This window comes from Echinops telfairi, unplaced genomic scaffold (assembly GCF_000313985.2).
Source record: "Echinops telfairi isolate 266 unplaced genomic scaffold, ASM31398v2 ScPeMD7_23;HRSCAF=83, whole genome shotgun sequence".
NCBI classification, from domain to species: domain Eukaryota; kingdom Metazoa; phylum Chordata; class Mammalia; order Afrosoricida; family Tenrecidae; genus Echinops; species Echinops telfairi.
In genome coordinates this window covers 59,545,416-59,559,271 of record NW_022103920.1, presented here as the reverse complement: position 1 = coordinate 59,559,271, position 13,856 = coordinate 59,545,416, and the positions used below count along the sequence as shown (strand labels likewise).

General features: G+C 43.5%; 1 protein-coding gene across 1 annotated transcript in view; it reads left to right on the top strand.

The window, feature by feature from the left end:
• The window catches only part of CALCR (calcitonin receptor), a 36,405-nt gene that overhangs the window by 13,180 nt on the left and 9,369 nt on the right, over positions 1-13,856 (top strand). The window contains exons 6-7 of the mRNA XM_004702811.3: positions 563-689; positions 10,182-10,335. Coding sequence (XP_004702868.1) covers positions 563-689; positions 10,182-10,335 — 281 coding nt within the window. The remainder of the gene's footprint in view (positions 1-562; positions 690-10,181; positions 10,336-13,856) is intronic.

Genomic DNA, 13,856 nt, shown 5'->3' with positions numbered 1-13,856 from the left:
TTGGAATCTGAGATCTAAGACATTAGAGAGACAGTAGAAAGACCAGCAGGGAACTGAGTACACCCTGTGTACAAGACGGGTCAAGGGGACAGGTTCAATACTTTGCCAGCACAGTCTGGGTGCCGACTTCATGCTCTGGTACCCCATCATGCCATGCAATTTCCGCATTACACCAATCAACTGTGGACTTCTCATTTGAACCGTATTTAAAAGCCGAATGACTTTGTAAGAATCCTCCTCTTAATTAATTTCATGGCATTTGTTATCCTTAAAAGTGAGCTTAACACTCACTCTTAACACTAACTCTCATAAGAAGTTACCCTGAGCACTGACCATTTTGAGCTGCCATGGTGGGAAACTGCTTTTAAAACGATTTTTAACAATCATGCAGAAAAATAGTGATGGATCTACGAGATGGGCGCAGCCTCACTTAACATCTTTGTGGCCTCTTGTCTGTCGCAAGAGGAGATAGTTAAAATAATTCCACTGCGGGATTTTCTGTAGCATCTCATCCCTGCTTAACTTGCTGGGATTTTGTTTGGTTTGTTTTCCTTTCCACCAGGAGCCTCAGCTGCCAACGGGTTACCCTGCACAAGAACATGTTTCTGACCTACATTCTGAATTCCATCATCATCATTGTCCACCTCATTGAAGTCGTGCCCAGTGGAGAGTTGGTGAAAAAGAACCCGGTAATGCACGCTTTTTGGGTGATTCTATTGTGAGGGATGCAGGGGCTTTAGACAGTGAACATGGCATGCTTCAGCAGAAGCAGCGGTTAATGTGTGTACTCCTATCTACTTTCACAGTTGAGGTTTTCTTTTATTTAGCAAGAGATATGATTGCTATGTAGTTCTTAGAACTGTTGCTTGCTAAAGATAGAGACTCATTTAGTGATATCCATAAACAAATGATAGGGCAAGTCATAATTTTTATGGTTAATCAATAGTGTATGAACATCTATGGTAAGTGTCCTTAACATGAATTATGAAAATAAGCAATATGAGGTACCATGGCAGTGCTTCCCAGTAGCCCCAGTGGGCTCCAGGTGTGCCAGGGCTAGCCAGTGACCTCATCAAGATGCCGCCATGCATCTGTCCCAGTAAAGTACACAATTGTCATGTTCTATGACTGCATGACATGAAATTGATTTAGACTCACATAGAGAATACGAGTACAGTATATATGTCTATTTAAAATAGATATTTCTATTTTCAAAAATCTAGAACTGTTTTCTAAATAGACCTGCTTACTTGATTATAATAATATATCTGTCCTTCTGACTATCTGTTACCGACCTGGCAGAAAACAATTGTCTGTTTGGCTAACACCGTGTTGTGACTATTTATTAGGGGAGATATGGACTTTCCAATAATCATTCTACAAGATTGGTGGATTCATATACTGCATGTTGGCACAAAAGCTGTGTATGAGGTTAGTATGAGTTGACGCCAACACCGTGGCACCTAGACACAGCAATCATGACCAGCAACAACCGCCTGAGGTCTGAGTGGACACGTGGGATGGACCGTGTAGGAAGTGCACGGCCAAGAGGCGGTGTTGTGGCAAGGACCACCCTAGTGAAACTCGGGTCTTCTCCCTAGGGCCACAACCAGCCTGTAGCGATTCCTGAAGGAGTGAATGTGGAGATAAATACCTCTTGGTCACTCTCCACTCATCCCCCAGCCTCTGCTGGTACTTCCATTGACTGAGCCCCACAGAAACCAAGAACAAGAGAGCCCGGTGCAGATATACAGAGAGGCCTCTTTACTTCCAGAAGGAAGTGTGCACCCTACTGAATCTCCCAGAAGCAGTCTGGCGCACACAAATGGCTCCTTTCAGCTTTGTTTCTCTACTTGAACTTCGCTCTGCAAGCACCTGTAGACAGTCCCATCTTGCAAAACCAGCATTTGGCAGCTCGGCCAACCCAACCACAAATGTGTTCGAAATCTGTCTGCAGCGTGCCTCCTGCTGTGTGCTGCAGCATGCCTCCTGCTGCGTGACCTTGGCGTGGCACCCAAAAGCAGCTTAACTTGGCTCTTGGGTGGATCCGTAATGTTAACAATTATCTCAGGCTTAATACATCCAGAGAGGCATTATCATTCATCTTTTAAAATCACAAGACATTGTTCTTGATGGTCTATAGGGTTTTCAAAAGTGTGACCTTTCAGAAGCAAATCACCAGGCCTCTTTACTTCCAAAATGCCTCTGGGTGGGTTCGAACTGCCAACCTTGGAGATAGTAGTACAATGCTTAACTATTTGTAACACCCAGTGATTGTTCTTTACCCTTAATAATCTAAACTTGGGATTCTTCAGACTTTGCTCTTAAATTATAGAAGCTAACTTCCCTCTTACCTCCAAGGTACAACCCTGGAGTCCTAAAGAAATATAAAGCTTTATTTTTAATTATCAAGGGCATATATTGAAAACGATAGCTCCCACAGTTGCTGTTAATCCCATCCCTGTGATGAACTCCCTAGGGGTCTGTACTTAGCTTTCCTAATAAGTCTTTATGGACTTGGATGTTGGACTTTATGGCAATGTTGTATGTTCACCATGCCATAGGATGCCGTCGGGACAGACATGTCTAAGCGCTGCCCATCACAATGTACAGGCTACCTCTTAGCTGCCCATAAGTCAGCCCAGTCCTGCCTCACAGATTCCCCTGCTGCTGAAGATCCTTGAATTCAAGTATGTAGGGCTGAGGGAGCTGGCTCTGCTACCAGGCAGCTGATTTCCCGGGAGAATCTGAGTGTGAGTTTGAGGGAGCCGCAGGAATTACTAGGACCTCTTCTTCTGGGGATAGAGGAGGGAGAGTAGCTCCCCCCACACAGTAGACTTTCTGCAAGTGGCCTGAGTGTGAAAAACAGGAACGAAGCTAATCTTCCTGCCATGACTAGCACTCCGTTCTCACAATCAATATAGTTGAACCTAACAGACTTGTTATTTTTAGCTATGAAAGAGCACACTTGCTAGGGGAAAAGAGTAGAACGCTTGAAAGGCTTTGTTCCATCAATCAAGTGTGTTTATTGAGCACGCAAAACTCAAATTATAGTCCTTGGGCTGAACTGAATTCCTGCCATTTTGGCAAATCTCTTTGTGACATTTTCTTCACAATCCCCAGGAATGTGTCAGTCCTCACATGCAAAAAGCTCCCTGTGCCTCACACCCAGACAGGGGAGGGTCAAGCAGAAGTTTACCTGTTTCAAAGTGAATTCGCTGATAAACAGAAGAGCAAAACTGTGGCTACCTTGTTCTATCTGTCTGAAAGAGAAGTTTCCTCCGAAGTTGGACAAAATGAGAATCAGTCACCAACGACAAGTTATCTCTGGTGGCAAGAAGGGACCCTAGTTATGGATTGGACTATTAACTGCAAGGTCGGCAGTTTGAACCCACCAGTGGCTCTGAGGGAGAAACAGGAGGCTTTCTGCTCCCGTGAAAATATAGTCTCAGAACCCCACAGAGGCAGTTCCGCATTGTTCCCAAGGGCCGCCAAACGTCGGACCTGACAGGATGGCAGGGAGAGATTTTTAGTGTGATGGCAAAAAGACCATGCCTGCCTTCACATGTCCAGATGTGTGTTTCTTCCATGAAAGTCTTGAGGCGTCGCTGGGTGGTGTTGAACTACTAAACAAAAGGAGGGCAGTTCCCTCAACCAGAGGAGCCTCGGAAGACAGGTCTTCCAGAAGGTCCCAGCCCAGAAGACCCACGGAGCAGCTCAAGTCCGCGCACCTGGGTCAGAATCAGCTCCGCAGCAACTAACAAGCGTGCAAGCTTCTCACCCCCCTGTTCCATCTGAGCAAGCTTGGAAATGGGTGCCTCTCACCAAAGACACGCCAACAGTACAGACTCAACCCAGACCCTCGAAACAGTAAGGGTTAATCCATTGTGTTCCATTGTGGCGCATATACTTCACTCTGTGGAAAGAAATGGAGTTGTTGTTTTGAGTAATTGTTCTATGCATTCCTCTCCTTGAGTCTTCATTTTCCAATGTGATTTTTATTACATCCGTGTTCTGCCTCTGCCTATACCATCAACGTAAACTGTTCTTCCTCCTCACGTGAAATTCGTCAGAGGAAGTGCAGGAAAGAACTCAGCTAGACGTGTTTCTACATTATTCTTCCCTGAAACTGCGCATTTGCTAGCTCCAAGAGAGGCATTGATGCCAACCTTTGCATTGCATATCACCTTGAATGATTATATTTTGCCACAAATGCATTCACAGATGCCAAATTTGTCGATTGTATTTCCCCTAAAAAATATTAGTAGACTACAGTCAAGACTATAAGATCAGGGATTAAAACAAAAGAATTATTCCTATTGTATATTTTAATATAAAAGGGAGAAGCCACAAGTAGTAGAGAAGGGTTAACTACTAATTCTAAGTCATGTTCTCCATCTCTAAATAGAGAAGATATTAAATAAAGGCTGAGGACCAGTGTCAACATACTATCAAATCACATGCCGAATCATGTTTGAAGGAGTTTCAAAAAGCTCACAAAATTAATAGACTTATCCCAAGAACCTTTGAATCCCCCTTGTATTTATAACTTTACTTTAAATGAATGATTTGAAGGATTGATTTACCTTGAAAATTTTACATGAAGTTCATTAGAAAACAGTAGCTTAAGGTTCATCTTGGGCAAGAAAAGTAGAGACAAGAAGAAAAAATCACAATGAAAAACATCAGAAGAAATTGTGGAGGCAGAGGGAAGTTATTGGATATTGTCAGTCTACAAATGTTTACTGAAATTACAAATATTTTGAAAAGCATGACGACAGTCCTAAGTTAAAGAAACACATATTCATCAGTACTTCATCTATACGTGATTCAGGCATTAGCTTCTTTTAAAATAATAAATGCATGATTTTTAAAGGCTCTCTCCCTCAAACAAATTAAAACCATGTTTATGGGTTGATTTTCTCACATTGACCCAATACATAGATCACTAAATCAGCAGTTAAAAGGTTAGAAGAATTTTCTTCCCACTGTCCAAAGAAATCTTTTAATAAGTTTTGCCTTAAAGAGAGAAGCTACATCACCCAAATATGGCCGTGCTACTTCATTAACAGTTTATTTTATTCCATTAAAAGCAAAAGGAAGCACAGTGTTCCCTGTCCTCAGTGGGCATCCCTGAGTTTCTGGTCTTTTTATCTTTCCCCATCAAAATCATCAAAATGTAGTCTCCTTCCTTGGAAATTTACGATTCGGCAGATACACTTTTGTACAACACAGATGAGCATCTTGGACCTTCACATTCTTCAAAAAAAAAGTTAAACTCAAAATAACTCATGGTATAAATAAGGGCTGAATAGAGCCTTAGTTAATTGAGTGGTGTGAAAATTTTTCATTGTGATACGTGTTACTTGAACATTTTATTTCCACAATAGGTAAATGCTTCATCTTCTGGTTCTGTCTGTTTGTCCTGATCTTCCTGAAGAGAGTGGGGAGGCAGAATTAAGAGCTTGGTTCCTGCTGCCTCTAAAGGAAGCTGGCGGTGTGCTAGTCTTTCTCTACAAAGAACTGTCATTTTTATCTGGGTCTGAAAGGGACAGTACATAGAGATTCATTTATGCTGGGAACCTAAGCATTCTGCACCTTCAAGGCCACAACAGTAGACTCACATTTCCCATAGCATCTTCAATTTGAAAAAAGTCAAATGAATCCTAAACTCTGAAGAGAAAAACAGGAAAGCAATTTCATCTAAATCTCAATTGTTCGGGACAACGGATCCACCAGGCTGTGTCAGCGCACCATCACAAAGATCAGCTTGGGGTGGACCCGAAGGACCAGAGCACTGGACAATGGTGGTGGACAGCCTTGGAGAGGGACTCCTCTTGCTCAGCCCAAGGACAGCCAGGTGGGAAGGAGGCATATAAATGTGAGAGAGAGGACAGGAATCGCAGATGTGTGCCCTGGGAGGTCAGTGGCAGACAAAATCAGATTAGGATCCTCTATTTCATTAGCTCATGAAGAAATTAGATTGGGAAAACGTAAGATGGGCTTGAGGGACAGTTTAGCGAACATAGTGCCAGGAGGTGGCAGTGGAATGAGGTATCCTACCTTAGTCATTGACGAGACTTCTCTTTGCTTACCTGTCAACTCCCAGGTATGGTTCTGGAATCCAGAGACTAGAGGACGGAAAAGTGTGGAGGAATTATTTCTTCCTTTTAAATTCTATCACTTGTACTTTGTCGGCTGCCAATGTGGATTTGGAAACTATTTTATTCCCCACATGCCTATAAACATCAGTCAATTTTCTGGTGACTCTCACTCGGTCTAGATGGGTGGCACCATGCCACCTACAATCAGTGCCGTACAGAAGGTGTCTGTGCAATGGATTACAGAGAGTCTTCGTCTCCAGCTTTGCGCCTGCGTGCCCGTTCTCTGAAAAGGCTTGCGTGACTTGAGGGCAGAGCAGCTCACATTTTTGTTTTCATTCTCGAAGACCTTCCCATGGAGCTGTTAGAGGTTTGGGGGGATTCTGGTGTGTTGCTAGAAAGCGGTGATCAATTTGATATCTGAATTGCTTCCAATAGTATATAGCATGAAATTCTAGATCTTCTATGTAGTTACAGACAGCTCTATAAATCTTTGGCAAGTTACTGACCCTTCTGGGCCTTACATCCTTCCTGAGTAAAATGGAGCTGATAATGGAGCTTTCGGATCCAGGGAATTAATGCGCCTAACTTCCACAAAACAAGGTGTGGCGTATCCAAACTCTCAACTGTCAACTATGGTCATTTATGTCATTGTTGCTAACATTGTCTGTTAGGCTTCCACGACTTGCCTGGTTCTAATTCTGGCACCTAGTTTTGTTTGTTGTCTTCTCTGTGTTCCACATAATAGGAGATGTGGAAACTCAGAGCATTGGTAAAACACAGCTTCAATGCAAAATGACTGGTTGTAAAAGCAGAATATATGTCGTAAGACATCTGTAGACTACAAATAACCAAAAGGTCTGAAAGCATAAAACTTATTGGCCATGGCTTAAGAATCCCCAGTGAACAGTGATAAAATGCACTGGCCTCACTGGAGAGCTGGTCTTTTTAATCTCCCACCACGTTTCCCATAGACTGTCTTTCCTCTCAGTCAGGATTGAGAGAATCCTGTATTTCCCTGCACCCTGGCTTTGTGTGCTGAACACTTTCAGAGGGCTTCCAGGGTCTCTTCCAGTGGGTTGATCTCGGATGGGGCCTGTGGCATGCCAATGCTATCTTTGTTTTTGTTTTTAACAAACCAGTCACGATTACAGGTCTAGTGATTAAAGCTCATTTTCTCTGAGACGTTATCAGGTATCAGCTCAGGATTGCATGACAGGCTTGCATGTAATTGAAAGTGTTGCACCTTTAAAATCCTCTGGAGAAAGGCTGCCATGTTTTTGCCCCAAATTATTGAATGCTCGCTTTCTGCCTGAGAGATGTTTTCCGTATCGTTCAGCTAGTGATAAAGACTGTACACGTTGACAGTTTTCCAGCTGATAGGAGGGCCTTCTCACCCCTCAGTTTAGCACCTACCCTGCCATCTTGACAAAAAGATGCGTGATTCCTCTCCTCGAAGTCTGATTACAGTGTGAACGAAAGTCAGGAGATGTCTCCTGGCACTGTGAGCCCACTGGAGGAGCAGCTGAGGCTCACCGGCATCCGAGTTCTCAGCTCTGGGAGACCAACAACTCATCAGAACAAGAGTCAGGGAATGAAGAGACTCACCTGTGCTCTCAGTCTGTTCAGGGTGGCCGGTGAACCAACAGCATCAGGGGACATCATGTGGGGACGTATTAGAAATGCAGGGTCTCAGGCCCCATATCAGACCCATGGAACCAGAATCACTACACGGGGGGCCCCAGGAATCTGTGTTTTTGCAAGTCCTTCCGGTGATTCCAATACACACTAAAATTTGAGAAGCACCGCTATGGACTCTTTTATTGTTTGCATTTGAACTGGATCATTTTGGAGGGATTTGTTTTAACATCACCGCTTTCAGGAACTCATGATCCTTACATAACCCATGACAATCCCCACTAGAATATGATGCCCCAGGTTACAGTAAAGGGCATTTTTAAGCTTGTGAAATGTGGGAAGGGAGAGAGAAGAAAAAGTAAGGTACACATCCTTGGCATTGCCCTGGATATCAAGCTCAACTCCCCAATTCCAGGGAGGCAGACCGAGAATTTGAATGTCCATCTCCTTTGCTCCATCCTTCCTTGTCACACAACAAAATTCATTTCTCTACACAGCATTGCTCATCCCAGCCCTCAACATTTCAGAGAAGACAATAGAGACGTAACTTCTATTCCCAAACAGTTTCCACAAAAATTATGTAAGCAGCACTGAGCTATGAGAGTCGAAAACCTAGACAGAGTGCTGCTAGCTGGTAAATGCAAGGGCTTATATCTCGTGGCTATTCGCTCTTTCATCCATATCCTCTCTTAGCTACTTATACATTGTAACAATAAGACACATAGGTCCAAGGGAGACCCCTGACCAACCTAAAACACCTCTCCAGAAATACACAGTTGTTGCTCCTCAAATAGTTGTTGACAGAAGTTGTCTTTAGGAAGGTAATCAAGAATTTCCCCCCAGGAAAATGAGGAGACCTTAAGTATTGAGAAATATTTTAAAATAAAAATATTTCAGGGGGAAAAAATCTACTGCTATCCAGACAATTCGGACAGCAGGGGGCGGGGGGGTGGGGGGGGGGTGCTGGGGGAGCGTTCCCCTGAGCCCATAGCTCTGTACAGAGCCACACCTCTCCCGGCAAGCACCGAAACCACTGCTCCACCCGGGCTTCTTTCTAGCTCGTCTAAAGCAAAGGAAATGTTGGCCTGAAAATACTGTGAGCCATAAACAGGAAACGTCTGGACTTATAGCCATAAGTTGGGGCCATAGGTTTCAGGTCTGCTGTGTATGTACTACCTGTAAAACAAATGTATGACACACAGGAAAGCCAAGCGCTTTGCTCCCCCTTTGGAATTTAGTGCAGTGGACCCAGTGACTTCTTTAACAGTAAAGAAATCATTAAGCACCTAATGAAGAAATTGATGTGAAGACTATAAACGTTTCTTTTGAAATGTTATAGCTTCTTTTCTTTGACAGTAAAGGTTCAGATGGAGAAGCAGTTCAATAGAGTTCCCATCATCCTCTCCAACCCCACCGGTGCAAACCCCAGTACAAATCGGAGCTCTTTAGAGTATTGACAAGCCAGGGTGTTACTTTGAGGACCAAGATGGCCTGACCTAAGCCATGGTATTTTCAATGGCCTCACACGCATGTGAAAGTTGGACGTTGAATACAGAAGACTGAAGAAGAATGCATGCATTTCAATGGTGGTGGAGAGGAAGATTCAAAGTCCCAGAACTAGTCGGTCTCGGGAGAATTATGGCCAGAGTGCTCCTTAGAGGCAAGGATGGCAAGACTTTGTCTCACATACTTTCAACCACTTGTCAAGAGGGAGCTGTACAAGGACATCAGACTTGGTAAAATAGAGGGCGGGGGAAAAAGAGGAAGGCCCTCAAAGATATGGATTGACACCGTGACTGTGAGAATCGACTCAAATTTAGGAATATCGTGACGGTGGTTCAGGACCTAAGGTCGCTATGGGTCCAATGGACTCACAGGCAGCGAACAACAACATTGTTTCAGGCTCTGCTGTCAGGAGACATGGTGGTTATGAGATGCATGTTCTTCCTTTGTTTTCTCAGACAGATTAAGTTTCCAGCAGGGTGTCGACCTGATTCAGTTATTGTTCTGGTACATGTGCATTTTAAATTCTGATCCAATCTGGTTTCACTTCATTAGCCATGACCAAACCAAGAAAGATACCTGTTAGGAGCCCTGGCCATGAGGAGGTTTCATCCACTGTCAAATGGAGACATAATGAAGGGAACCATTAATTAAACCAACCTGATAGGGTAGTGAAGATTAGCTTCCATTCATATGTAATGCACCTAGACAGTGCCTGCGCAATGTAAGCTTTACACACGTGTTCACCACCACCGTTGTTGAGATACTGAAAACATTTCTGAATGAGAAAGTGAACGCGAAATAAAGGCAAAAATTGCTGACTCGGTATTTGTTACTGGTGATGCAGACAAGTACTACTTTTGTTTCTGTACCAGTGGCCCGGGTGCTCCCGATCTGTGCCCCCGTCTTCCACTGATGAGCTCCATTTCCTTCTTCCAGATAAGCTGCAAGATTCTGCATTTCTTTCACCAATACATGATGGCCTGCAACTATTTCTGGATGCTCTGTGAAGGGATCTACCTGCACACCCTCATCGTGGTGTGTGTGTTCACAGAGGAGCAGCGCTTGAAGTGGTACTACCTTCTGGGCTGGGGTACGTGTGTCCTCCGGGTGAACGGCGAACCTCCTTGATCCGCATCTGTGTTTACAGTCTTATTTGAGTCTTGGTCTCAGGAATCAGTTGGGGCCCAGTTCTTCGGGGAAAGGATGGGGGACAGGGACCAGCACGAGTTTCACCTCAAGTGACTTGTGGTGAGCAGGCCAGTCCGCGCCAAAGTGTAACTCACTGTCCCCGGACTCCTTCCCAGACGGCTCGGGGAGGTCAGCTGCTTACCAGACACGCATGCTCCACAGAGAAAACACTGCTCCACTCTCTCAAAAAGTAGCTAATGGTAATAAGTAAAATACTTCTGCGCCACCCTGTACTTCTTCATTTTTTTCATGTATAAGAGAGAGTTTTATATGAAGGTTAAGTGTACATTAAGAAAACATCCCAACCCAGTGCTACTCAAGCCCCCAAATCCAACATTAACCCATCCACCCATATGTCCAACACCAATCCAAAAAGTCCTCCTCCATCTCACAAAACACACACAGTGATGCCAACTGCAGGAGGAAAGCCGAGCCAGTGAATGTGTAAGCATCTCAGCGCTGGCAGGGGTAGGTCCGTGTGGCTTCTCCTTTGGGATGTCTTGCAGGAAGTCAGCCTTGCCAGCTGAAGCAGAGAACTGGCTAAGGCAGCTGCACCCTGGTCCAACCATCACAAAGCAAGAGACCCGAGAACTAGAAAGGCAAGACTCACGGAGCCATTTATCCCACTGTTCTTCAATGAACCCCAAATGTGTGTATTGGCCAGGTTGGCCCAATAAACTAACTACCACATGACCCATTTATTTGCTGGAGAAACGTGCTTACCTGTCTGTGCCAGCATGGCCTCTTAAGACCCCGGGCCTTAGCACACTCCTCACCCAGCCAGCACTCCAGATACCCCTAAGGTGCTTTTGGCAACCCTGACCCTCAGGCCTTCCCCATGGTCCCTGCTTACTCTCTAGGACTATAATGTTACATCTGATTTCTTGTTTCCCATTGTACTTCTTAATTAACAGTCATTTACACCATTATCAGAACGAGTATCTACCCCTTAAAAATACAGCCCTAACTAAAGTCGAATATGAATGAGAGGAATTTGCATTCTCACAGAGTTCTAGAATGGAATCAATTTTTAATTGCCAGATCTAAATTAATATATTTCCCTATTTCTTCTCTCTCTCTCTCTCTCTATTTCACACACACACACACACACACACACACACACACACACATCAAAATTCCACCAAATTCCTAACCACTAAAAAACCGCAGCGCCCAATCTCAACTTTAAAGGAAAAAAATGAGAGACAATTATCATGTCATACTTTAAATTAATACCTTTCTTCTAGAACTTTGGTTAATCATCTTTTGATGGGGGTGGGCATAAAATACAACCAAAATTACTCTTGGAGAAAAATAATTTCATAGAAACTGTGAAGAATGTAATAGAGTATAGAAGAAATTTTAATTGGATAATATTCCACTCTCCTTTTGAAATTATTTTCACCCTAAAACAATTTGACAAAACAGAATGAGAGATTCTTACTCTTGCATGGCCTAGAACCGTGGTTCTTAACCTGTGGGTTGCGACCCCTTTGGGGGTCAAACGACACTTTTACATGGGGTTACCCGATTCATAACAGTAGCAAAATTACAGTTATAAAGTAGCAACAGAAATAATGTTATGGTTGGGGGAATCACCACAACCTGAGGAACTGTATAAAAGGGTCATGGCATTAGGAAGGCTGAGACCTACCAGCCTAGAATAAGGGGAAGAAATTACACTTTGAAAAGATTCTGGATAGTGTGGCAGCAGAAAACTTGACCCCCAAAAGCCATACCCTAAGTCCTAATTTCACGTCCAGATGATGTGTAACTCATTCACAAGTTTCAGCTGTGAATGGCATTACCTACTCTAGGGTCTGGGAGTGATCTCAAGGAACGGCTGAGGGCCACTGTGACTGTCACACCTTGAGTCAAAACATGTGTCTGCTGGTGAAATTTTCCCCACAGAAAGTGGGGGGGCGGGGGGAAACCCTGTCTTGTGGTAGTTACTTCGATCTGGGTCTTCACGGGACCACCTGTTGGAGATTTTCTCTCAATTTGAACTACCTTCCAATACTAAAGTTTATTTCTCAAAAAAATAAATAATAATCATTCCTTTTATAATCCTCTTCAAATGGACTCTTCGTGTTTCTCGTTCTCCCCTTGCCATAATCCAAAGGCAGGAAATTCATCCATGGATTTTATATTGACCAATGAGAAATTCCCTGGTTCTTGCTTACAACACACACACACACACACACACACACACACACACATGCACACACACAAGACTCCTCGGGAGGGAGGGTGATTTTCGGTGGGAGCTATGTGTTCTCATGGCTCCCCAGGCCTGGAAGGGAAAGAGGACTAAGAAAGGCAAGGACAACTACATAAGAAGAGTCAGTGTGTCCACACGTGAACTGAGAGCTCTGGCTGTTAGAAGACACAGGGTCTGTAGTGTTCACTATGCTGACTCAGAAACACAGTTTTCCTTCTACAAAATAACGAGGTGGGACTGGGATTTCCATAAGCCTCTTTTGCTAGCTCATACCAAACTAAGCATTTCAGAGCAAATCCAGAAAACGAGTTTGAGTTTCTGAAAGCAAGCTGGGAAATGCCATGTTGGATCTGGCTATAAATAAAATGCAATTATGTTTTATATAAATAATAAAATTCAAAATTATTTCAGACCAAACATTCAGGGAATGGCCCTATTGAGTGATATGCTTCATTGGTTTAGATGATAGGAGGAAATCTCAATATTTTGAGAAATTCTCTTTTTCATCTAATTCTGAGGAGAAAAAAAATACATAGATTTAATTCATTTTGAGATCATTTTTTCAACATGATGTGATCATAATCATAATAAAAACCCTATTTATACAATATCTATATCCAATAAAAATATGTTATTGTGCATGGGTACATCATAAAATCTTTTTTATATAATTACAAACTTACCCTTGATGACACAGACCTAAGGAAATGAAACTTGGCAAGATGCATTGCCAGGAACCCTCTCTCTTGTTCTGTTTGTAAATTCAAAGCCACTGTTTACTAACACTTCAGTTTCAGTAGGAAGTGGATACCAAGGGGGCTTTCTAAGGATGCTGCAGCCAGAACTCACGGAGGGTGACCGCTGCAAGGGTGCGTTGGCCAGCCTGCAGTGCTTCTTAAGAAAAGACAGCGTATAAGCAGACAGAAAAGAAAGAAGCCTATTATTGTAAACCCCAGCGAAGGCTTCCATAGCAGTCAGACTCTCCCTTACACTCGCTCAGGTCATTTTCTCCCAGGTGGCCCAGCTCCTCACCTTACGGGAGTCCCGTTCACGCGCAATGAAAGGCTTTCTGGACTCAGTTAACAGTCACCGTCATCATCGATCGTCCTGATTGCAAACATAACAATGGCCGTAATAGTCATCGTCAGAGAGATAATGTACTTACTCTTCTGGCTAATTCGTGAAAGGTTTTTAATTATCTG